Source organism: Grammomys surdaster, unplaced genomic scaffold, assembly GCF_004785775.1.
Source record: "Grammomys surdaster isolate TR1022 unplaced genomic scaffold, NIH_TR_1.0 126029, whole genome shotgun sequence".
Classification (NCBI taxonomy): Eukaryota; Metazoa; Chordata; class Mammalia; order Rodentia; family Muridae; genus Grammomys; species Grammomys surdaster.
The window spans coordinates 3,344,598-3,370,331 of record NW_021620842.1 but is presented as its reverse complement, the minus strand read 5'-3'; the positions used below and the strand labels follow the sequence as shown (position 1 = coordinate 3,370,331).

At 39.2% G+C, this 25,734-nt stretch overlaps 1 protein-coding gene across 15 annotated transcripts in view; it reads right to left on the bottom strand.

The window, feature by feature from the left end:
* Positions 1–25,734, bottom strand: part of Tle1 (TLE family member 1, transcriptional corepressor) — an 89,402-nt gene that overhangs the window by 45,918 nt on the left and 17,750 nt on the right. For 8 of the 15 annotated variants that reach the window (XM_028754624.1, XM_028754618.1, XM_028754626.1 and 5 more), the window contains 2 exons: positions 11,201–11,263; positions 9,730–9,804 (listed from right to left, as the gene is read on the bottom strand). In XM_028754624.1, the coding sequence (XP_028610457.1) occupies positions 9,730–9,804; positions 11,201–11,263 (138 nt within the window). Of the gene's footprint in view, positions 1–9,699; positions 9,805–11,200; positions 11,264–25,734 lie in introns of all 15 variants that reach the window. The other 7 variants (XM_028754617.1, XM_028754622.1, XM_028754623.1 and 4 more) reach the window with 1 other exon arrangement.

Genomic DNA, 25,734 nt, shown 5'->3' with positions numbered 1-25,734 from the left:
TAAAAGAAAACCTGCTCTCTACAGCTGATCGTACTAACAACTTAAAAATTCAAACAATAAAGAAAGGAAGAAATAAAAGGCCAATTGTAAAAGAGGCTACTGAGAAATTTTCCATGGAGTGTTCTGATACCTAAACGGGTCATGTAAAGTGTGGATTTGCTCTGACTGAAAGAGGTGGGCAAAGGCTCAGTAAAACACGAAAGTGCATGCCAAACCCTGAGAGTTAATGATCCTGAAAACCCACAAGGAATGAAGTGTCCTCATTCACATCACACAACAGCCATGCTATTCGAATCCATACTATAATGAACCTGCCTGTGTTGCTGACATTTGGAACAATCATGTAGTGGTGTGGTCACTAACATTTTTCTTCTCAATCACAAGTGCAACAGGGTCTACCACTATAGAGCTGCCCAGAAAGGACACAAACTATGAAAAAAAGATGCATGGAGCTAAGAATTCTCCATGCCACCAGCCATCAAATTCCAGTTTAATCCATTTTACAAACCCCGGAAAAACCATGTCACCAAAACCACACTTAACCTAACTACACTGAAAGCCCCTCAGCTGGCATCTCCATACCTGAATCACAGTAAGCAGCACTGAAAACAATATGTATGTAAACATTGTTAACGGAGACAAGATGTGACATGGCACTATTGAACTTTGCAGACTGTTCTTCCTTAGTTTCTAGTTCTCTGTCTTTTTTTGTTTTTTGGGGTTTTTTTTAGCACATTCAGTTCTTATCTTGGGGGTCTGGAGAACAGAAGAAAGAAGGTGGTTCCCTGAATGATCAAATGGGAAGTCTGTCTGGCAGCATGGACCTCAAGGCCACTCCAAGAGCTGTCTGAAAACCTCCTATTACATGAGCAGCCTCTCTCTCTAAGAGGAGTAAGAGTGACAAACAGAAAGCAGCTGCTTACTGGGACCAAGAATTCTCCAGCCACTTGAAAGCAATGAAGATAAAGTAGCAGTGCACTAAAAGGCCCAGAAAATGGCACATGGATGATCTAAGAAATAGGAGAAAATATCTGCCAACCATAATCTGAACTAGGCAACATTAACTAGGAAATTAACATTACTGGTCATCAGTGGTCATCCACAAACACTGAGATGCCTTTCAGGATGATAAAATCAAAAGGAAATCAAGTTTTAGTAAAAGGTACAGCAAAAGGTGAATCTACAGATAGTGTTTCTGGGAACAACTACCAATATAGTTATAGAAAACACCAGACAGCTTCTAAAAAAGAATTAAAAATTCAAAACAGAACTACCAAGTGAGGCAGCAATCCTACTGTAGATATAAACCTGAAGGAAATGAGTGTCTCAAAGGGACACCTGTACCCATATGCTCACTGTAGAATCATTCCCAAAAGCCAATGCATGTGCTTTGCTGTTATCACTGTTAATCCAGGGCCTTGAGTAGGGGGGGGTGTTGGGGGGTTGGGTTTACAACTTATTTTGTAGCTAAGATGATCCTGAATTCTAGAACTTCAGATATTTTCCACTATACTCAATTTATGGAGGTACTGGGAATCAAATTCAGAGTTTCCTGCATACTAGACAAGCACTCTTAACAATTAACTACATCCCTAGGCCCAGCCCGGGTCGAGAAGCCCAGTAGAATGGTTAAGTAGTAACCAGGAGTTGGGCAAAATAGGAGATGATGGTCAAATGATTCAAAGTTTCAATTTATATAGAATAACATCTGGAAAGCTAAGGTAAGGCATGGTGGCCTCGGGTACTTATAACATGTTGTGTATTTGAAATCTGCTAAGAGATCTTAAGTGCATGCACGCATACATACACACATACACACACACACACACACACACACATCTACACAGAGATTAGACTATGAGATGATTAACATGTTCATCTGCTTGTGATAATTTATTAATTAAAACATTAAGTTATACTTCTTAAATAGAATTTCTAATTATTAACAGTGTTCCAATAAAGCTGAAAAAGCAAAAAGAGAAGATGACAGAACTCTAGAAAGGGATCAGAAAGAAACGGCCACACCTCTAAATACTTGCCATCTTTACTCTTTCTGACTTTTGCTGCAGTCAACTCATTTGTGCAACACTACCCTACCCATCCCACCTTCACTGCCTGACTTATGTCTGAGCTCTAGTACTTAAAGGGTATGAATTAGAACATATTTTTAAAGCCATGTTAGGTAGATCCATTTCAAAAAAACAGAAAGGAGTTGTAAATTAAAACACAAGGAGCTACCTCTTTACACCCAGAGTGGGTCAAAGTAGACAAGGTATGAATATGTATGGGACAGAACCTGGGATCCACATATACCACAGATGTAAAATGGTATAGGCACTTTGGAAAATAGAAAGGATGTTGGAAAAAGGTACCTAATGACCTATGAATCCCATTCCTAGGTTTACTCCCAACAGAAGAAAAAAAAAAAATCTGCATTAAAAACCTACAAATGGGACCAGAGATAGTCTCCTGCTGCCAAGCTTAAAGAACTGAGTTCTATCCTGGGGACATATATGGTAAAAGGACAGAAATCAACTCCTGGGAATCATTCTCAGCAGGATTATCTAAAAGAGCCAAGTAGACCCATGCAACTTAATCATCTACTGAACTTATAAATGGACAAATAAAGGGGATAAATACATGCCATGTTATTATTCCTTAATAAAATTGACTGAATATTAAGTGTAATTCACTTGGTAGAGCATTTTCCTAAGGTACACTTAGCCTTGGAGCTAAGTACTACATAAGGGCCACAGTGTCTACAATCCCAGCACTCAGAAGGCCATGACCAAAGTCTCACAAGTTCAAAGTCATTCTCAGCTATGCAGACCCTGTCTCAAAACAAAATATCTGAGTGTCAGAGTAGAGCTTATGCCTTTCATCCCCAACACTCCAGAAGCATAATAAGCAGGAAAATCCCATTAGTTTGTAGCCAGCCTGGTCTACATAGCAATTCCCATGCCACCTAGGGATACTTAGAAGGCAGAAAAACACTGAAAACACTGTGCTAAGTAAAATCAGTCAAATACAAACGGCTGTATATTATATGAATTTACTTATATATAGTATCCCAAATAAGCCAGTGTTAGAAAAGAGGACATGGGAAGTCAATGATAACAGACATGGGGTTTCTTTCAGTGGTGGCAAAAACATTTAGAATGAGACAGTGATGGTAAATACACTAATTAATGAGTAGGACTTAAAGGGTCAATTTAACATAAACTGCATCTCAATTTAAAAATAACAAAACTCATAACCCACACATGTTTAACCTATAAAATGTGATACCCTATATTCTATGGAGCAGTTTCTTCCTCTTAAAAACATATATGTATAAGTATATGAAACATTCATAGGAAGGAATCAACTAAAATTCATACCTTAGCACCTGGAGGAAAATTAAATAAATGTATCAGCAACTTTTCTACTTACTACAATACACATTAACTGTGGGAAAATCAAGACATTTACGGAAATATCCTGGCAACAAAGCCAAGCTCCATATCTATGTGAGATACTAGGTAGTATTCTATTAAAAAAAAAAAACTAATAGCAAAAATCAAACTGATTTAACCAGGAAAAACAAGATATACAGAAAAAAAAATGATTTTCTAGCTGGATGTACTGGTACATACACTTATATTCCTTGTATGAGGAGAGCTCAAACAGGTGGATCTGAGTTTCAGGTCAGCCTGGGCTATACAGTGAAAGATCATTTTATGAAAGAATTGGGGATAGAACATGGTAAGACTGACTTACTAGACCATTAGAATTTACGGTTTAAGTCTCTGAAACAAGAAGATCCATGTATATTGTACCTTTGTGGTCTTCTCCAAGTAGCAGGATATCACTCTTCTAGAAAGGCACGTAAGGCTAGATTAGAAATTGGCTTTCCTGGCATTAGTTGAATTAGTCCTAAGAATAAGAAGCTCATCCTCTTTAAACTTCAAACGCTACAATCTCATCGAGAACAATCCAACAGTTTGCTAATCCTTGAACCAATCATCTCATGCAACAGTGCAGCGCTTTTTACATCTATAATTGATTATTTTAGGCACACACAGGCATCCCATACACATACACACATTCCACAGCTATCAAACACACAATAATCTAAGCTTTTTATGTTTCATACAAAGTTTGTTTAAAGTATAGAGGAATGAGCTTGCCTATGAAGCCGGAATATAGAAATCTAACCAATAACTGAAGCCATCCTGGATCATCATAGAAGATATAGGTTTGAAAAATAAGTCACACTGTATCCAAATAGATTACAAAGAAAATTAAGATTCCCCAGATTAGCCCCAAATTTCTTGAGTTCCAGTGTTCAGATACTGGTATAGAAAACTGTTCAAATTTTCTTATATAGTCAACAATGAGGCCACTACCAAAAGAGCTAGCATCTTGTATACAGGAAAGAAAATCTCTACTGTACCTCTTAAAATCACATAGGCAGGATACTAGGGTACTCTTCTATTGAGTATATGAAAATCAACAGGTCTGTCCTAACTATACTTCCATCTGCCTTCCATGCATTTTACTGCTAAGCAAATGCATGTGCAGCGCATTTGAGGTCCTAGGTTTCCAGAAACCAACTGGCAGGGAAGAAAATGGCAGTGATTTTTCCCTGCTGAATCATAAGGAAATGCACTCAGGAAACACAGGAAACTCATGAGAAGGCCAATGAGGTGACAAGGCAACCTACAGAAACCATGTACACAAGGCCACCCACACCTAAAAGCTTAGGCAACTATATCCACAAAATGAGGCAGATGAAAACTGCCATGACCGTATAGTTCATGGAAATAGGATCACATGCTAGGTGAAGGCTTCTACTTAAGGTCTTAAGCCCTCAAAGATAGGAAGCTATATATGTCTGCAGATACATATATATTTGCATATCTACAGGGACACTAAAATGTATCTATCTACTGTGTATAAACACCAAAAAAATTACAAAACATGTGTTCAGAAATAAAATACACAACCATTTGATTGTTTTCTTTAAATTAAAAGGAAAAGGGCACCCAGCTTTAATTACATCATTTTATTCAATTATTTTCTTTCAGAAAGCAAGAAAGTTTAGAGAACATAATGGGTAACAGAAACTACCTACCTTTTGTGAAGTGCAGTTACTTGATGTATACAGTTGCTGTTAAGTGATCAGTTTAGACGTTTCAAATGTGTGCATTTCACTTCATAGAAGACATAGATTAAGTGTGGGTGAGGGGCATGGTTCTATGCAGCTATGTAGCTTTATAGCATATGGACATCCACATTAATATTTTTTGTGACATAACTTGATTAAAAACAAATTTATTTGAAACCCCAATCAATAGAAGCTGAACAGGTTGAAAGGAGCTTTAGTTCCAGTCTCATTTGGAACATGGACGCACCCTGAAGTTCTTTAATTCTCTGTTTCAGGTAGCCATTTGCGACTCCACCAATAAGATATTCAACATAGTAAACAGATGATTTTATATTTGGTTTTTAGTAAAAATCCAAGTTTAAATAAAAAGAAAAATGTTTTCACATTGCTGTAGGCATCAATATAGGTCTACACTCAAGAATGAGGCCTCAAATGAATGAGATTCTCTTTCCCACAATGCATTGTTTCCAAACAGTGGTTTTGTGTGAAATCAATTGGTTCAATTGGAGTAATCTCTGCACTAAAATGGCCTCCATTTGCTGGGGAGAAAAAAGGAAAATAAAAGAATAGTGTCTTTGATGTAGGGTGAGAGCTATTCCTTCTTAGTGACTATAAGGATATTTAAATAGAGTTGGGAAACTATACTGGTTTACAAAGTGGCAGTAGTGGGTTCTGCTAAGGTCCATGATCTCACCAACCACAGATAGTTTGCTGGGTTTACAGTATGGGCATGAATTCTCTCCTATACAGGAAGCCTTGAGTCCACTTAGATAGCTCTTGGTTACTGCCAAGCCATATGTACCAATACTGCACCCTTGGTGCTATCTTTTGATGTCGGTCATCATTGTGCTTTGTTAAGTTTTACAGCTGTTGACAGGAAGCTGCATCCATGAAATATAGACAATATGACTGCCTAAAATAAGACCTGCACAATGACAACCCCAGTTGGCATCTCAATCTCTCCAGGCCTCACTCACTCTTGAATGGAGAGATACAGTTACTGGCTACTAAAAATTACAACTCGTCTTTTCCAGGAACATGCTTCCTAATAGGTTATCTAATCCCATCTGGTCATCCCTAAACACATATGAGAAACATGAAATGGACTCCATAGGGTGTGAACTCTGTGTGTACTTGCACCATGTATGTGTGTGAGGATAGGAGATAGGAGGGGAATTCATTAAAGAGGTAATGAATTTGAAAGAGTGGGGATGGAGAAAGTCTGGAGAAGAGAAGGAAGGAATGATGTAAATACGGTGCTAATATATGGGGGAAAGTGGGAATGTGCATTAAAAATCCTATTGGCCAGGGAGGTGGTCCATTTGGTAAAGTGCTAACCTGTAAGCCTAGTGACCTGAATGTGACCCCTGAAACACAACAGCAGAAGGATCAACACGCATGCATACATGCACACATACACGCACAAAATAAAAGTATTGTAGTTAATATTCTGCCAGTTAACAAGTTTGCTATCAAAGCTGCTTTTAGCAGGTCAACAAAAGGCCAGGTGTGTTGGCCACGTACCTTTAATCCTAGTACTCAGAAAGCAGAGGCACGTGGAGGCATCTCTGTGAAGTTCAACATGGCCTATGCAGCTAGTTGCAAGTCAGCCAGAGCTATACAGTAAAATACTATCTTTAAAAAAAAAAAAATAACAAAAAATATTTGAGTAATTAAGTCGAAAAGGAACTAAGTGAAAAATCTCCCTTAAGTATTAGTACTCTAGGTAAAAGCTGAAGGCTAGTAGAAAAGAACTTTTTAAAATTCAGTATTTCTCCTAGATTGGAGAACATTAACACAATGGTTAAGAAATTGGCATCATTCATTCAACAAGGACATAAAAAAGTAGAACTTTTCCACTCCTCCAGTCGAAGAGCACTCAGAGGCCAAGAACAGAAGCTGAGCTCACCGAGTTTGGTGTCCTTGACAAGCCCAGGCTTCCTTGCTAAAATATCTTTAGCTACATCAAGCAAACCATAAGAGCCTTGATAGTACCTTGAAGGGAAGGAAAGGTTTCACCCATTTGCATCTTAAAGGGTACTCTTTCACGATCTTTTACACTTGAAATAGATGTCTAAACCTCCTCTTTTCTTAGCCTGAAAGTCAATGGAGATGAAGAGCTCTGCCTCTCCCATTGTTCTTCACTCTAACCCATCCTAGAACAATACTGACAGCTGCTATCAAACAGGCTGCATTTTCTCTGCACAGCTGCTGAATGAACAGTCTCCCAGTGCTTCCTCCCCTCTGGCCAGACAGCCTGGCATACTGCATGTGCAATGAGGGGGTGCAAAGGTCCACTAAATTGTCAGCCCGATTTTATGCTACTGCGATTTTCTTTTCAAGCAAAAATCAAGCATATATCATAGCATGAAACTAAAGTCAGTGGCTATTTCTGACTTTATCACTGCAAGCTTTCAAAGAGCCTGTCATGAATTAATATACAGACCCCACCATTTGAATGATTAAAAACTGTGTATGCTAAAATGCTGAACAAACCATGATACATTAACTCTTGGCCCAATTCTCCAACTTGGGTTATTACTATCAGGCTAATCTTACTTTATAATCACAACATGTTTTCCTAAACTAAAGCTATTAATAAAATTTGCAATTCACCCACACTTCTGAAGTAACCTATTTTTATTTTCTGATTCTATTCAAAATGAATATTAACTATAAATATCGGTCTGGCTAATACATTTTCCTCCTTTTGCAATGCAGGTAACAAAGATTTTCAAGGTCTGGGCAGTGTCTCTGAGAACTCAAAAGATCAGTATTTATTCTACTATTGAAAAATTACACATAGCTGGCCATGTGGTTCATTTGTAGGGTACTTTCTTAGTATGCATGAGGCCGTAGGTTCAGTCCCCAGTACTGCCAAACAAAGACCAGAAAAATTACATGTAAAAATTTAGGGCCTATCAGAAAACAAACATGTCCCACAAAGTTGAACAGGGCCCTTGAGATCTGTTTTGCATATGTTTTCTTTTAATCAAAACAGACTTTTCCATCCTCATTCATTTGGTTAAAAAAAAATTCCTTGCTCCAGCTCCAGCTCCAAGTACAATCGCGATCAGTCTCTTCTAATCAAACACGGTATGTGCAAAAATGCCAGTGAATATTTGATTTGATCTCTGAAATAAAGCAATTCATTACACAAGAAAAGGGTAGAGAAGGCGGCAGACAAATGCAGGCATAATTGTGTTCTTTGTTGAATGTGATTAGAGAGCCCACTAAGTAACAGTCAAAAATGTGATACAGGAGGGGAAGGAAGACAGAGCCCAGACCTGGGGGAAGGAGGGAGAACTGTTTATGCAGAGCTAAGCTGTCAAGTGCAATAAAGCGGCTTGAATAAAATCTAAGCTGAAAATCCACTGAAGCTCCCTAGTTCACGGAGGAAAAAGCTATTAAAAGGAAATGAAGGTCACCCTCCCAGTTTATTTCACCTAATTGACTGCCAATAGCTTACCACAGGCACCCCAACTGCAGATCTGCAATTGAGAAACTGATGAAAGGAGGGTTTTCAAGCTGGGGCTCATTCTTTAATCCTCCTTGGCTCTTGTGTTTTTCCCATCTCCAGTGGGGATGTAATTTTAAACCTTGATAGATTAACTGGTTCCATTGTCTGTCACAGCACTGGACTATGGCACTCTTAATCCCTACAGCAGCATGTCTAATTATCATTACAAAGTGTCTGAGAGAACTATAAAGACCAGCAGGGCATCTTCTCACAAGCAATTAACATAAATTGATAAATGAGTGATTTTGAATTCATTCGAGAAACTTGCTTATGAATAAAATAGAGGACCCCACCTCCATTTCAGCTATTTCTTTCCTTTAATCTAAAAGGAGCAGAACACATGAGAACCACCTTAGGTCCTAAGTGGGTGGAGCTGAACTCCAGCAAAGGAAGAGACAGAAAGCCTGGCTAACTAGATCCCTTAATGCAGAACAAATAACTTGTGATTGACAAGAGAAACCAACTTCACCAGCAAGAAGAGGCAGCTAAACTCCAGAGACATGAACCCTGAAAGGCCACAGAGCAGTAGGGCAGACAATTAACACTCCTTTCCTGGCCAGGGAGGTTTTCATTGGCATGCCACTTTAAAATTCATGAAAGGGGAACAAGAAAGAGAAGAATCAAACAACCACACAGGTTCCAGTGACTAGAAAGCAAAAGGCAAGAACTACTTGGGAATAATTCAGAGTCCTGTACTGACCTCACTGTGGTAGAACAGCACTAGACAGAAAAAGACAGGGAAAGTGTTTAGAAAGTGATCTATAGCTTCTACCCCACTAGCAGCAAGGGTGGTTTCAAGGATCACAGGATAACTTTCTCTACTTCTCCATTTAATAGAGTTCTTTTTCTTCCTCTTCTAATGTCTTCTCATCATTCTTGTACTACTAAGTCCTCTTCCCTACAAATCTCCACACAACCCGAACCCCTTTCACCCTTCCTCATTAATCAAATAAGTCATCTCTAAGTTACACAAACTTAGTTGTGTGCTATGCCATCAAACCATAAAGAAATAAAAGCTGGTGATACACACTGTAGGAGGTAGACCTGGTAGGCCACGTACCCCGATGATGGCATTCAACTCTGCCATGGTCACCTGTTTGGCACGTTCAACAGCCTGGGCCACCTGTTGTTGATGCTTTGAAAACAAGGAGAAAAAAGTGTTAGCAACAGCTAAGAATTTCCCTATTCATTCTGACAGTAAAGACCAAAAGGCAGGTCATCATGCAAGTATCATTTTACAGAACATAAAGGAAGAACAATGTGACGGTGCTTCCCTTTATTTCTGAAGGGTTCCAGGCACCATTAAACTCCTAGTGGGGTAGTAAATATCAGATTGGACATCAGTAATGGTGACCTGTCCTTAGATACTACAAAAACCAGGACATGGAGGACTGTCCTAACTTACGGTGGTTGTGTTTGGGCACAAGACATTTATAATAATTGAAACACTTCTCTTGAAAATTAAAATGGAACCAGTCAGTCTGTGTTTTCTCTGGTTAAATTTAAAAAAAAAAAATTAGATGCATCAGCAGTATTTTTTTAAAAACTAGAAATTTTCCCAATATTTATCTTAGCCTTTTGGTGTTACACTCTAAGGAGAAAGTTCTGTTTTCAATTTAAAGAATGAAAACTCACCTTGTCCACTCCCCAACTCTACACATAATTAAAATATAGCCACAGTTAATTTGAGGAGACCAGTAGAGGCTGGGGTCACTGAATGCTGGCAACAAATCAGTAGGGAATGCTCTACAGCCAGCCTCACACTCTAACCTCCCCTAAGCTAGGCCTCTCCCCTGTCACACCATACGTCTATCTTTACATATTGAAAACATTATTCCTCTGTACCCAAAAGAAAATAACACTTTCAAAGCAAAACTGAAACACAATGCTGAATTAATCTCCAATTACTCCTATGAAGGACTCCCTCTGAACATATCAACGTAAACTCAAACCACATGCCTTATCTATGTCTATTACTCTGTGAATCAACATGATATGAATACTCATTTTATCATTATGATGATTATCACCTAAGCTCTCCATGGAATGAATCTTGACTATATATGAAGTCCCTGCTTTCATGCAGATCAACCCCAATGCAGCTACTTTCAAGAAAACAGAAAAGGGTACCTGAATCATGTCAAGCACATATTACTCAAACATATGCCTAGCCAGTATCTCTCTCTCTCACACACACACACACACAGTAACACACACACACACTAACACACAAAGAAGAGAGAGAGAGAGAGAGAGAGAGAGCGCTTTTCTTCATGCTTCATGGTCACTTTTCAGTTTTCAAATGATAATAATAACAACAACAATAATAATAATTTGGGGTTGAGATACTGTCACCCTTCCAGCAGCCTGCCCTTGGATGCCTTAGACAGAATGACAGGGTTGACACATTTGAGATGTAACAGATGTTCTTCACACTTGTTCTCTGTGATAAAATTAACATCTTAAAACTGGCTAATTTGCAAACAGAGAAGCAACATAATTGCACTTTAACAGCTGAACATTTTACTTACTTCCTGAGACAGAAATGGGATGACTTGTGCACAAATGGTATTCAATCTCTTGGCGATTTCAGTCTACAAAGACAAAGCCACACACATGTTTAGAACACCTCTCAATCCGCTCAGAAGGTGAAACTTGAGTCTTCAAATCTCATTCCCGGAGACAGAAAATTGTTCCTTAAACCATATTACCAATAATTACCTGGAAATAAACTACAGCTATCAGAGCTCCCTATACACTAGGCATAAGTGCAAATTTTACTGGCCACTTAAAAGATAATAATGGGGTTGGGGAAATGACTGCTCTCCCAGAGGACCCAGGTTCCACTCCTGGCATAATGGTTCACACCGAGTTGTAACTCCAGCTCCCATGCCTTCTTTTAGCCTCCGTGAGTACCAAGCACACACATGGTGCACAGGCATACATAATGGCAAAATATCATACATAATTTTTAATTAAAAACTAAGGAGCATTTGAATCAGAAAATCTACATGGTTTAGATTATACTGTCACTTCAATCTGGAGTTTGAAAGTCCCTAATACCTTCTCATTGAGTACACTCAATGTATTACTATAGGACATTTTTACAGTTTCAACAAGTTCACTCAAAGTGGTATCAAAGACCATGTCAAGGCACTTGCTTTCAAACTGTAAAGGACAAAAGCGGAAGAAAGGAAGTATTGACACAGTCTCCCTCCCTTGTTTCTGTTCACTATACACTGCTGGTGCAAATGTAAACTGGCAAAACCACTACAGAAGTGTGCAGATTCCTCAAAAAACTGAAAACAGAACTATTACATGAGCCAGCTATATCACTCTTGGATAAGTCAGTGCACCACATATAATTTCAAAATTTCACTATTCACAATTGTCAGGAAGTAGAACCAGCCTACATGTCCATCAACAATGGAACAGATAAAAAAAAAAAAAGTGGTGGTTTATATACACAACAGAATTTTATGCAACCATAATGATAATGAAATCACAACATCTGCAGGAAAGTGTGTGTGTGTGACAAAAATATGAAGAGAATCATAATCCAAAAGGTTTTTGCAGGGGATGGATAGGTTAATGCAACATGTGACATTAAAGCAAAATTAGAGGGCTGTCTGAAGGGAAAAGAGAAGGCAAGGATGAGTGAGAGTAGTTAAGGGGATGAATTTACAAACAATAACAACACATATGCATGGAAATGTCATACAACCCACTACTTTATATATTAACGTATATCCTCCACTCATCAAAGGCCTTTAATAGAATCACACATTCTTTCATGATAAAAGGTCCTATAGTAACAAGGGGTGCAAGGGACATTCTGAAACATAACAAAGACAAATTACACCAAGCCCTCAGCCAACATCATTCTAAACAGAGAGAAACTCAAAGTCAAACTAGACAAAGAAGTCTGTTCTCTCCACACCTGTTCAATATAGTGTGCAGTCATAGCTAGAGCAATAAGACAACTAAAAGAGATCAAGGAGGTGGGGGGAGTCCTTACTTGTAGACACTAGGATTTTATACATAAAAGATTCTAAACACACGTCCAGGAAACTTCTATAGCATACAAATATTTTCAGCAAAGTACTGGGGATACAAAATTGATACATACAAACCAGTAACCTTATATACAAATAATAAACATACTAGGAAAGAAATCAAAGTAACAGTATCTTTCATGATAGCCTCAAAAAATATCTTGTAATACCTCTAACCATATTAAGTAAAAAACTTATATGATTAAAAACTCTTAAGATACTGAAGAAGGAAAAAAAAAGGATTCTGAAGGAGGAAACTGAAAACAGTTAAGGTTCATCATAGGATTAACATTTCTTTTCTTAACAGTCAATGCAATTCTCAGCAAAATTTTTCACAAATATTTAAAAATAATTTTAAATCATATGGACGGGGTCGGGGGAGAGCACTAAAAGAATGCTGTTTAACAAAACTGCCAGAGGTATCGTCTCAGTTTTAAAATTATACTGCAGACTGATGTCAACTGTAAGGAAAAGAAACAAGCTGATCAATGAAATATAAGTCCAAAGAAGTCAAAAATACATACTGGAGATAAAAGAGTACTTAAACAAACAGTGATGTTCAAATTGGATAGCTCTGTATAGGAGAATGAAAAATAGAACCAAAAAGTATCCTCCTATAAAAATCACAACTCCAAATGGATGAAAGGACTCAACATAAGACCAGACCACATGATAAACGAGAAAGTAGGAAAAAGGTTTGAATTATTGGCACAGGAAAAAGCTTTCTGAACAAGACTCTGACAGTGCAGGCATTAAAAACAACAATTAATAAATGGGACCTCTTGAATCTGAATAGCTTCTGAATAGTAAAAGATACCATCAACTGAACAAAGAGACACACAGACTAAAGAATGGAATTCTTACGAATTATATGGCAGAAGTATCTAGTATGGAGAATATACAAAGAACTCAACAAAGTGAATGTCAAGAAAAGACAGTTTTAAAAAGGGGTCTAGAACTAAACAGAGTTCTCAAAAGATGAAACACAAATGGCTGGGAAAACCTTCAACTTATTTAGCCATCAGGGAAATGCAAAAAACTACTTTGAGATTTCATCATATCCTAGTCTGAATGGCAAAAGCTAATAAAAACAAATGATAGCAAATAGTAGTGAAGGTTTGTAGAAAAGAGGACACTTATTCCTCGGAGTGCAAACTTGTACATCCACTTTGGAAATTAGTAAGGAGTTTCCTCAGGATGCTAAGAATAGATCTACCTCAAGATCTACCTATACCATTCTACAGCATATACTTGAAGAAACTATGTCTTACTACAGGGATACCTGTTCATGTTCATTGTGCTATGGTCACAGTAGCTACACTGGAAAAGAGCCTCAATGTCTATCAAGTGGTAAGTGGATAATGAAAATGTGGTACTTTTACACAATGGAATATTATTCAGCTCTTGAAAAAGCAGTAAAATTTGCAGGTAAATGTATATATATTTCCTGTAAGTTTTCTCTTGTATATGAATGTTAAATGTTAAGTTTTAGGTTTGAGTATTTCATTTAGAATACCCAGAGGTTAGCTAAAATAGGAAGAAATAGAGGAGGAGATCTTCAAAGGAAGGGAAAATAGTGCCATAAAGAAATAATGGGGAAACTAGAACAGGATTAAACAGGAAGAGAGGGTAAGGCAGGGTAGAAGATGGAATACAGGAGTAATAATTAACACTAAAGGCCTTTTTTAAACGTCACATGGAGACCTGCTATGGTAGACGCTTTGTAAAATACAGACATATATAAATGGAACCTAAATGAGATTATCATATGATGGGAGAACATTACCCAACTAGATACCGTAGCTATCAATAAAACTTCCAGTACCAAGAATGGGTTAAATCTTTTTTTAAGTTGCCTAAAGGGGTCCCATAGATGTCCCCCAAATATTATACACTACTGCCAAGGAGGTTACCCTCCACAACCTGACAGAAATATTCTATTGCTGAAGATACAACTTATGTCATCAAAAATGAAGACGGAAAACTGGTGTCCACGTAAAAGCAGTCCTACTGACCACTATACACACTGCTGGAGGAGAAAAGGAATTATCAATCTCATCCAGCTACAAACCTGGCAGCCTACTATAGAGACCTACCTATAAGACAGACTCATGGGTCCAAGAGTGATACAAATTTAACAGGAGCAACTATATTGGATACTGTTGAGTCAACTCTGAAAGTTTGAAGTTCCAAAGTTTATATAACTTGATCCTTTTATGTAAATACAATTTAGAAGAGGAAAGCTCACCTGGGAAAACTGCCCCAACCAGACTGCCTATGGAAAAGCCTATAGTACATTTTCCTGATTGATGATTGGGTTGGCAAGGTTCAGTTCATTGTGTGCAGTGTTAATCTTGGGGGCTTTGGTTCCTCAATGCTTTAAGAAGCAGGCTGAACAAATCACAAGGAGCAAGCCTGTAAGCAGCATTTCTCTTTGCCTCCAGGTTTCTGCCCAGTTTGAATTTCTACCCAGACTTCCCTCAGTACTAGACAATAATATAGAGGTGTGAGCTAAAATAAATCCTTTTTTCTCTAGGCTGCTTTGGTTATGGTGTTTTATAAACAGCAATAGAAACCCTAACAAAGACTGTGACCAACCACTATTGTATTGCATTGTATTATATTGTATTGCCTGTTCCATGAGATGGAACAACAGCCTGACACTGTTAATGAGCCAAGTACTTCATTATTCCAGTAAATGAACATAACAATAACACACCTCTTAATGACATACTACTATACCCATAGATCAGAGCATGAGAAGCTTCTTGCAGAAGACGGGAATAAACAAAGGGACCCACAACTGGACAATTTGCAAAATATGAGACCTTGGAGCACTCAGCCTTGCATGGCATATCTTCATTAAATCCCTACCCTCCAGGTTGAGGGATCAATGCAGAAGAAGAGCAGAATGGAAAGAAACAAACAGCCAAAGCTGGGGAACTACTCCAAGGAAACAGTACCTTCCAGACAGAACAAGAATGGTGCACATGTGAACTCTGACCACATGAACAAGACCTGAACAAGTGCAAGCCAGACAAAAACCCAGAACAAAAGAAGCAGCAGTGGGCAAAAAAAGTCCCAACCCTCACCAAGAAGGCCTCAAACTTCTCCAACTCCCTGATATACGATCATACCCAGTCATCAAATCTAGGAGTTCATGTGTCCATGCATCCACTAACTTTTTTAATAATAATAACAACAACAACAATAAAAGCTGCTGGGAAATGAAAATCAGTTTACTTCAATGGAATGACACTAGATCAACTATATTCCAGTGTAGGCCCCATATTCAGAAGCAATCGTTTAACACTAAATCATGATGGTGCTTCTTTGGTTGGTCTTATGTTATTTTTTCTTTGAAACAGAGTACAAAAAGTTAGATGGGTAGGAAAAAAGTGAGTATCTGAGAGAAGCTCGGGGAGAGAAAAAAATACCAAAATAAACTGGCTGTTTAAGTAAATAAAAATTATAGATTAAAAACCCTGCTCAAAAGGGTTTATACTAGTTACAACAGCCTAAAATATATTTCCTCCTATGTACAGTCTTCACAGAGAATCAATGTTTAAAACAAAATGGTTTTACTTAATTTCCCAAAGATTGTAACATTCAATATCTCAAGAAGTAAATAAACTGTGAAACATATTACTAATAACAGAACTCAGTCTAGAGTGTAACAAGTCATGATATGCTGAGAAAATGTGGTGTCACCAAGACCTTTCTGAAGAGATCTTGGTTCAACTAAACACATAGGAGTCTTGAATAGCTGTATTGCCTCTATGTAATTAATGCAGGGAAAGTCCATGCTTAGGAAAAACAAACAAACTTAAAACCTAGAAACAAAGAAAAAGAAGAGCAGAGCGAAAGAGGAGGAAGAAAGGCAGATTTACAGGGAAGGGGGGAAAAGTCATCTGTCAAGAACCCTTTATTATTTCAACATTTTCTGTCTATGCTTAATACTGCCTTTATTACTAGATTAGGCAATAGAGTGAGAATCTAGAGGGTGAGAGATGTAGCTAAATTGACAGGATGGATATATGAACACCTAGGTTTAATGACTGGGTATGATCATATATAAGGGAGTTGGAGAAGTTCAAGGTCTTCTACTACATAGTGATTGCAAGGCCAATCCATGGTTTTTAAGACTAAGAAGAATAAAGATAGAAGTTGGGGAAAGGATCAAGAGAAGAAAATTACAAAGTGAACAGGCCACACCCATGAGAAAGTAAGAACTACAAGAACTTTATAATAAGGTATATGTAAGAGTTGCCTTTTGTCTTCCAACTTGATTCTAAATTCCATGAGCAGATTAGATCTTTGGTTTCATGGGATTTGATTTATAACCAACCCAATTCTCCTGACAACCAATGGAATGGCATTACAGAGCACATTATAGAAGAAATGTACAGGCAGGGGATAAATTTATGTAGGTAACAAAACCCATGACCTTCTTTTAGCCAAGAGGGCAAAACCAGAACAGCTGTGCCAGATGCAAACCAGAACGCAGTGAGGTCTGCATAGTTCATTTATCACTATCACTCATCCAGGTAAGTCAACTTCAGGGCTCTCCCAAAAAGCACACACACTTCCCCTTTTCTGTCTCTCTGGCAGTTATGTAATGCATCGCATGCATGCACGCACGCACACACATGCACTAGCACATGCACACAGCAGTAGAGAAATGCCTTGTACTCACTACCCACCTTCCACACATTTTAGCATCATTCTACTCATTCTCTTTCAAATGCACTTCAAGTTTCCAATTGTAGAAGTGGAGATACATGGGACTAAAGAGATGTTTCAGTGGTTAAAAGCATTGATTGCTCCTACAGAAGAAATATGGGGTTCAGATTTCTTCATGGTGGCTCACAACTACTTGTAACTCCTCTTCCATGGGATCCTATGCCCTCTTCTGGTCTCTGTGAATACTAGGTATGAATATGTTATAAATTGACAAATGTCACCAAAACAATCAAACACATAAAATAATTGTTAAAGTAATATATACACGACTGGAGATAAAGCTCAGAAGGTATTTACCTGCCTGATACACACGTACAAGTACCTGAGTATGATCTCCAACGGGCATAACATGAATCGAAAGGAGTACCATAACTCATTTGTAATATGTAACACATGCACACAGGGATACATGGATAGAGAAGCATGACAAAGGCTAAAATAACACGAAACAGTAACATGTATGTTACTTGGGCCACCATCATTCAGCTACTCACTTCACCTACAGAAGTAGTACAGAAGTAGTAAGAAAACACATTTTAATACTAACAAGTCCCCTATGCCAGGTCTCTAAAGCAACCTTAAGGCACCTGATCAGAAAAGTAGGAGAACTCAACCTAAGTCTTTGCTTCTTCTACTTATAAGTGGCTGAGCTGCACAACTCTGTCCACATGTATGATATCAACAAGAGTGCCCTCCTCCTGGCAGTGAGGAGACTGCATGCACCTAATAACGCTTTGTGAGTCCTTCGAACAGCACCTCCACTTTCCACATCCACACTTCCTAAAATGTTCCTTTTGATACTCTTCTAAATGGTGATGGCAGTAGCTCAGGGTGGGGAATAAATAAATAAATGAAAATAACTGTGATGATCTTAGTATTGTCTCCTACCTAAATACCAAGGGCACTCTGATAAATCTCTTATTGTTGCATGAATTAACAAACAGCAATGTTTTGCATCCATGTTTCTCTTCTAGGTTTCAATGCTGGCAAAGAGTTTATATCAGGCCCTATCCTAGTTAGTTTTAAGAGTTTCCCAACCTAGAGGATGAAGAGATAGTTTGGTAAGGATCATTTGCTGGTCTTGTAAAAGACATAGCCTTGGACACACACGATAGCTCATAATCTATAACTTCCATTCCAGGAGATCCTTACAGTCTGCTGGCACCAGGAATATGTGTGGTATGCATATATACATGCAGGCAAAACCCTTGTCAAATAAAAATAAATAAATCACTAAAAAAAAAACCACATTTTGATGCTTTTAATAACACCTTTCACCTTTCTTGAAAACTAGGCCATCTGCTAAAACACTGTCAACTTAATTTCCCACCTGCAAAGGGTTTTACTCTCAAACCTAAAAATATTTTTGGTACTGTTAGCTTACAACTGATACTTTAAGGCAGAAATAACAAATTAGCATCTGGAAGCCAATGCCAACTCAAATACTTCTCCACACAGAACTATGTTTTATGAGTATGTGTGGTATAAGTACATAAAAAGTGAGGACATCTATATCCAGGCTGAGGCTAGTAAAGGGAGTGTGTATCCTTGAGGTTACTTATCAAAAGCAAGCTTCATTGACTAGGTAGGCAGCCAGCATTGCCCCAGCAAATCATCCCATCTCTACTTCCACAAGTGCATGAGACTCTGCATGGCTGCTGGAATCAAACTTAGTTCTCCAGGGTTATGTTGCAAGTACTCTTAACCACTGAGCTATTGGTCTGGCTCTCTACCCAGAAATGCGAAGGTAAAGTTCCCAGAATAAGCCTTACTCTTTGGAATAACTGCACTCACCAAGGTAGCAGGAGGCAGGGGTATAATTTACCTGCCTAACACAATCATTTTTGCTCCTTTACATGTTTACTACCCTTCCTGGTTTAACTTTATAAAAGGTCTCATAACTCAAAATTTTAGATTCACACCTCAGCAAACAAGTAGCAGATATCCTGAAGTTATGATTCAACTGCCAGATCATAAGTGTGCTATCTGAAAAACAGGAATATGATTCCTCTATTTTAGAGCTTCATCAAAGTAAAGTGAAGTAATGTGTAAGCTACAGGTATTCTATTCCAAAATGCTATTAAAAAAAAAAAAAAAAAACGAAGATGGCTTCCAATCATGACATCCCTAGAGTCGACTCAGAAGGTGACTGTGATAGTTTGAATAGGTATGGCCTCTGTATATTCATGTGTTTGAATGCTTGCCCATAAAGAGAGGCACTATTAGGAGATGTAGCCTTATTGGAAGAGGTGTGACCTTGTTAGAGGAAGTGTGTCATTGTGGAGGCAGGGCTTAAAGGTCTGAAATGCTGTAGCCAAGCCCAGTGTGAAACATATCCAGTCTCTTCTTGGCTGCTTTCAGATCAAGATGTAGAACTTTTAGCTACTCTTTCAGCACCAGGTCTGCCTCAACTCTGCTATGCATCATGCAATGATGGTAATGGACTAAACCTCTGAAACTGTAAGCTAACAGATTAAATGTTTTCTTTTATAAGAGTTGCCATGGTCATGGTGTCTCTTCACAGCAATAAAACCCTAAGACAGTGCCTTTGGTTATAATACAATAAGCACACTCTGTGCTCTTCATGATCCTCACATTCATTGTCAGTTGATAAACTAAATATATATGCTAAACAACCACATATTATATAACTCTGTCATACACTTTCTCAATATGACACGATGGAGATATGAGGACAGGACTTCACTAAACATTCTTACAAGTCTTCACTCTCCCAGATCCTTACCCAACATGCCATCAAAGCCACACTTGACTTAGTACACAGCTGATTCTCACTGTACCCCTGAATTTAATGTCCAAGCTACACTAGATAAGCTATCAGGACAAAGCAGTACAGTAATGCTCTACCAAAAACAGACTATGAACAGGATACTAGCCACAGCTGAGTATGGTGCCACATGCCTGTAATCCAGTACTTGGGATCCTTTCTTTTTCTTTTTCTTTTTCTTCTTGTCCAGACAGGGGACTATTAAGACCAGGCTAGCCTGAAACTGAGAAAAAGGCAACTAGCTCTGCCTCCCAATGCATGAACAATTCAGTATGTAGGAATTTGGAACAGAGTTTTACAGGCAAATGGGTGGAACTAGAAAATATCATCCTGAGTGAGGTAAATCCAACCCAAAAGGACATGCATGGTATGTATTCACTAATAAGTGGATATTAGCCAAAAAAGTACAGAATACCCAGGATATAATCCACAGAATTCAAGAAGGTTAACGAACCAAAGGGCCCAAGTGAGGATGCCTCAATCCCACTTGGGAGGGAGAGGAAAGCAATCACAGTGTGTTTGGGGGTGGGGGGAGGGGGAGAGGGAGGTACTGGGTGGAAAAAAGGACAGGGAGGGGAAAAGGGGGACATGATCAGGTATGAAGGTAGTGGGGAACAGGAGTAAAGCCCTGAGGGCCAGCAGAAAGAATAGAAACAGGAAGCATCTGGCGGGGGGGGGGGGGGGGGGAAGACCCTCTAGAATGTACCAGAGACCTAGGAAGTGAAAGATGCTCAGGACTCAAAGGGAGGGACCTTAGATGAAAGGCCCAAGAGTAGAGAGAGGGAACTTCTGAGTCTATCTCTAACAGAAGACAGCATCAGGTGGAGGGATGGGGTTGCCATTCCACAGTCAAAAACATTGACTCAGAATTTTTCCTGTATAAAAGAACCACAGGAACAATAATGGAGAAGAGACTGAGGGTAAGGAGGTCCAGTGACTGGCCCAAATTGGGATCCAGCTCAAGGGGAGGCTCAAAAGGCCTGTGGGGGTGATTTTTAAAAAATGCAGCCTGGTCCAGCTTGTTCCTGGGGAAGCCACCACGCTGCTCCTCAGCTATGACTAGGCTCCAGCTAGCTAGATATGCAGGCCCTGGCACCCACGAGACACCAGTGTTGAGGATGGCTCTGCCAATTCACCAGGCTGCATCCACAAAGCTCGACTGAACCCCAGATAATATCTGCCATCCTCGCAGTACCCGGTAGAAATGAGACTCTTAAAGCTTAATGATTGTCTAAAGGATTTATATATTTAGAAATGCTCAATCAACAAGATGCCCACACAACTAGAGTTGTTACTCAATAGCTAACCTTTTGATAGAAGTTGCTACCCGGGACAGCTTTCAACCCACCCATCTGTGGTTCTCCATGGCTGATAGCCTAGCTCCTTCTTCCCCTCCCCTTCCTCTTTTTCTCCCCTCCCCTTCCTCTCTTTCTCTCCCAGCTCCACCTCCTCTTCTAATACCTAATCACTGAGCTCCACTGTGAATACAATGTAGCAGAATAAGTATCCTGCTACAAAGGCCTTACATCATTACTGATGCCATGGTATGCTTACAGACAGGAGCCTAGCATGGCTGTCCTCAGAGATCCAACAAGCAGCTGAAAGAGTCAGATGCAGATACTTACAGGCAACCAATGGACAGAAGCCAGGGACCCATGTGGTTCAATCAGGGAAAAGCAGAAAGAAGCTGAGGGGAGGGTAACCCCATAGGAAGACCAGCAGTCACAACTAACCTGGACCCTGGGATCCCTCAGACACTGAGCCACCAACCAGGCAGCACACAGCAGCTGATATGAGGCTCCCAACACTTACATAGCAGAGGACTGCCTGTGAGAGAAGATCTCAGTAGATCTGAGGCCTTCAGAGATCAGGGAGTGTGGAGGTCTGGTGGGGTGAGGGTGGTGGGTGGGGACATCCTCTTGGGAGGAGGGGGGCTATGGGGGGAAGGAGGAATGAGATGAAGAGAGCAAGAGGGGAATAATGACTGGACTATAAAAAAAGATATAATAATAATGGTAATAATAATAATAGAAAAGCAAAATACACTCTCCATGCACAAAGCCCTAGGTTTGATCCCTAAGTCTACCAAAATAACAATACAGAGAGGTGTAGGCATACTTTCAAGGAGCTAAAACTAAGAGATACCTCCATGAAAACTGGAAATATTGTACAAGGCTTTTAAACAAAAGTGTGTCCTTGGGGGATCTGTGTGTGACAATTTCAGGATTCTATTCCTAAAAGCTCAGCATTCTCTTTTCATACTCCTCACACTTTGTTCAATTACAAGGACTAAAGAGCCCACTCCCTGGGGCTCATACACTTCCCCTCTATACCCAAAGTTAATGCATAATAAGTGCCATTTGAAGCGCAAAGCAGGGTATGAACTCTGCAAGAGTAATTGCCCAAGGGTCTCTAGACAGTCCTGGGGCACTCTGCCCAAAGTCAGTTTAGGGAGGTGAAACTCCACCAGGATTAAATTACCAAGTGAAGGACCCTAAAAAGTAGTGCTTATACTAAAGGCTGAGAAAACTATTACAGCCCCTACTCCCTTTGGTTGGTTTTGTTTTAGTTTCCCTGAGCAAATCTTGAGGCCTAGAGAAAAACAGTAAATGAAATGTTCATATAATTTTGTTTTATGTAAGGTGGGCCATTTGGAACTTGTTATTATAACTTAAAATTATATATATAATATATATACATATATATTACACACACACAGAGCAATCCACAGCACCTCATAAAGCTGAGTGACATGGCAGATGACTATAAATCCCAACACAGAAGAGGAGAAAAGAGGATGTGGAGTTCAAAGTCATTTTCAGCTACAAAGTAAAGCTGAGTTGAACATGGGCTGCATGAGCTTGTTTGAAAAAATTAATTTTGCATTAAAATCTAATCCGTGTACTCAGGAAAACTTCACTAAATACATGTCACTGAGGCCAGTAAGCTAATACAGTAGTCATTTGGGGGTTCATTTTGGCCAGTACTAGACATTGACAGTAGGACTTCACCCATTATAGACAAGTGCTCTATCACTGAGCTACACCCCTAGCTTCCCAGTACAGTTAGTTGGTCTTGGAAAAGAGATAGATGTGCTTCAAAAGCAGAAAATTATCCAAACCTAGAATGTCTCCCCCACAGCTAAAAATTTATCCTATGGAAATAGTATTCCAAGTATTGTTAAGTATTCCACATATGAAAAAAAAAATCACTGCAGAGCTGGTTTCAAAGCAGGGGGTGGGTAGGTGGTGAAGACAAGGTAGTAAGTTCAACACATTACAACCATCCTACACTTTGAAAAACCTAACATTTACCTCCTGATTAGTTAACTGTCTAATATTAAAGGAATGTCAAATCCACACCAACTCTCAGATATGGAAAGTAACCATTAAATATGTATGTATGATGATTCTAAAATGGCCAGTATGTTCACTAGATGGAGTGAGGAGGAACAGAAACCTTGAAGTAGTGTGCACATTGTGTGCATTTGTGTAGCTAGGCACTATAAGCTAATATCCCAAACAAAAAGTCATTATGTTATATGGTAAGAGTATTCATGACTTCCTCAACCTCAGTCTTTCTGAACACTGCTCCTAATTGATTATTTCAACTTGTTAGTTGTTAAGAAAAGGAAAAGCTGTCAACCCCACAACCCAGAGAGCAGTTATGTTAGCACTCCCTAATATATTTACATACCTGCCTCTCTGTCCATCTTCAAAGCACTATAAATATAGATATCAACACTTAAAGAAAATGATTTACTAACACAGTGAAGGAAGATTAGAAGCTCTATATCCAAAGCTAATAAACTCAAGTCCTATTTGGAAAGCAATTCAATTGGGTAGACATGCAATCAAAACAAGCTATCACAAGAAGGAGGTTCTGTGACCTGTAAAGACATGGTCACACACTGTACTCTTGCTGCTCTGACCAAAAGGCTCTGCATGCCAGAACAGGCATTTTATAAGCAACTTCAACTATGAACTATGAACTCCTTCAATTTATAAAGCCTTAATCAGTATTTCACCACAAAGAACATTACACTAATATCTGTCACTCTTCCCCACTTGGAGAGCACAATTCATAAATGCATATCTAAGGTTAGTTCAGTCTACATGTATACAAACTGCCCCCACAATGCTATGTACACTGCACTGCAAATCTACCCAGTAGTCCCATTCCCTTTTCAGGAAAGAGTAAATAGCCTTTACGGTATTTTCCACTCTGTGGCTTCACATCTTAACCCCTGGTATTAGCAACATGCTCAAGAACCAGTACGGTTATCCAAAATTCTAGTAAGTAGACTTCTGCTTAAAATACACTTAATGTCAATAAAATTAATAACATACTGGGAAAATCTAAATGAAAATGATGTAGAATTGATTCTGTTATTGCTTTGCTACCAGGAATGGACTATAAGCCTGGCACATACTACACCCCTAGGCAACAGTGCTGCCATGTGGGTTATCTTCACACTGAGATCATCAATGGTGTCTAATCGGGATCTCCAGAGCAGTTCCCTTAACTCCAGGGCTTCTGCCAGAGATCTGGGCCTGGAAACTTGCAATTCTTTCTCCCAGTTCCTAGGAGCATCTAAAGTTGAAGCGACACAGAGTCACTATGGGATCTACCTCCATCAACTACCACTCAGTGGCACAGCACCAACACCCTTAGCTCCAACCTGGCCTTGTGACATCTCTCTAAGCTTCAAACCAATTCTTCCTGGAAATGGACTCAAAGGTTAAAACAACTAACCTAAGGTCAGAACAATCTGGTAGCTAGCACATCCAAAGCCTTGTTATAACACATGAGCAGCCTTCTTGACAGTTCCATGAAACAAGACCAAGACAAGAACACAAACCCAGGGTCCAGAATCACATTTGTCTCTTGTATAATCTCAGGTACTATTCAGATATTGCACCCCAACTCCTGTTGTTGGCACAACAAATGTGCCTTCTTAAAACTTTTAACTAAAACAAAACCAAGAGCTCCAAAGGATAGAAAGCTTTGGTGCTACAGCCAAGCAGAACTTAACGCAGTTACTGCAGATAATAACATTTATGTTCTCTCTCCCTATCGCTTGGCAGCCTCTACACTTGATAAACCTGAGCCTTTCCAACTGAGCTCAGTCATCTCTTTTTCTGCTCATCTTTACACTCAGCCTCTCTGAAAACAAGGAGGGGTTCAGAGAAGGGAAGAAAGGGGGAAAAAAAAGGAAAAAAGTACTGAAGGCTGCCTGGGTGGAGATAACAACACTAATTGCTCCCATTCTCTGGCTCTGGAGGCAGAATGCAGAAAACTTTGCCATCTCTTCTCTTCAGGAGCTCTCAGCAGACCAGCTCAAGTGCCCTTAATTGTTTATGTTCTTAATGCAGAGCCTCTTGAATGCATTCATTTTTAATAGCAGGCTTGAGTGTGGGGCTCATCAAAGAATGACAAAGCAACTCTATTCACTGGGTGCCTTCCTGCAATGATGGTC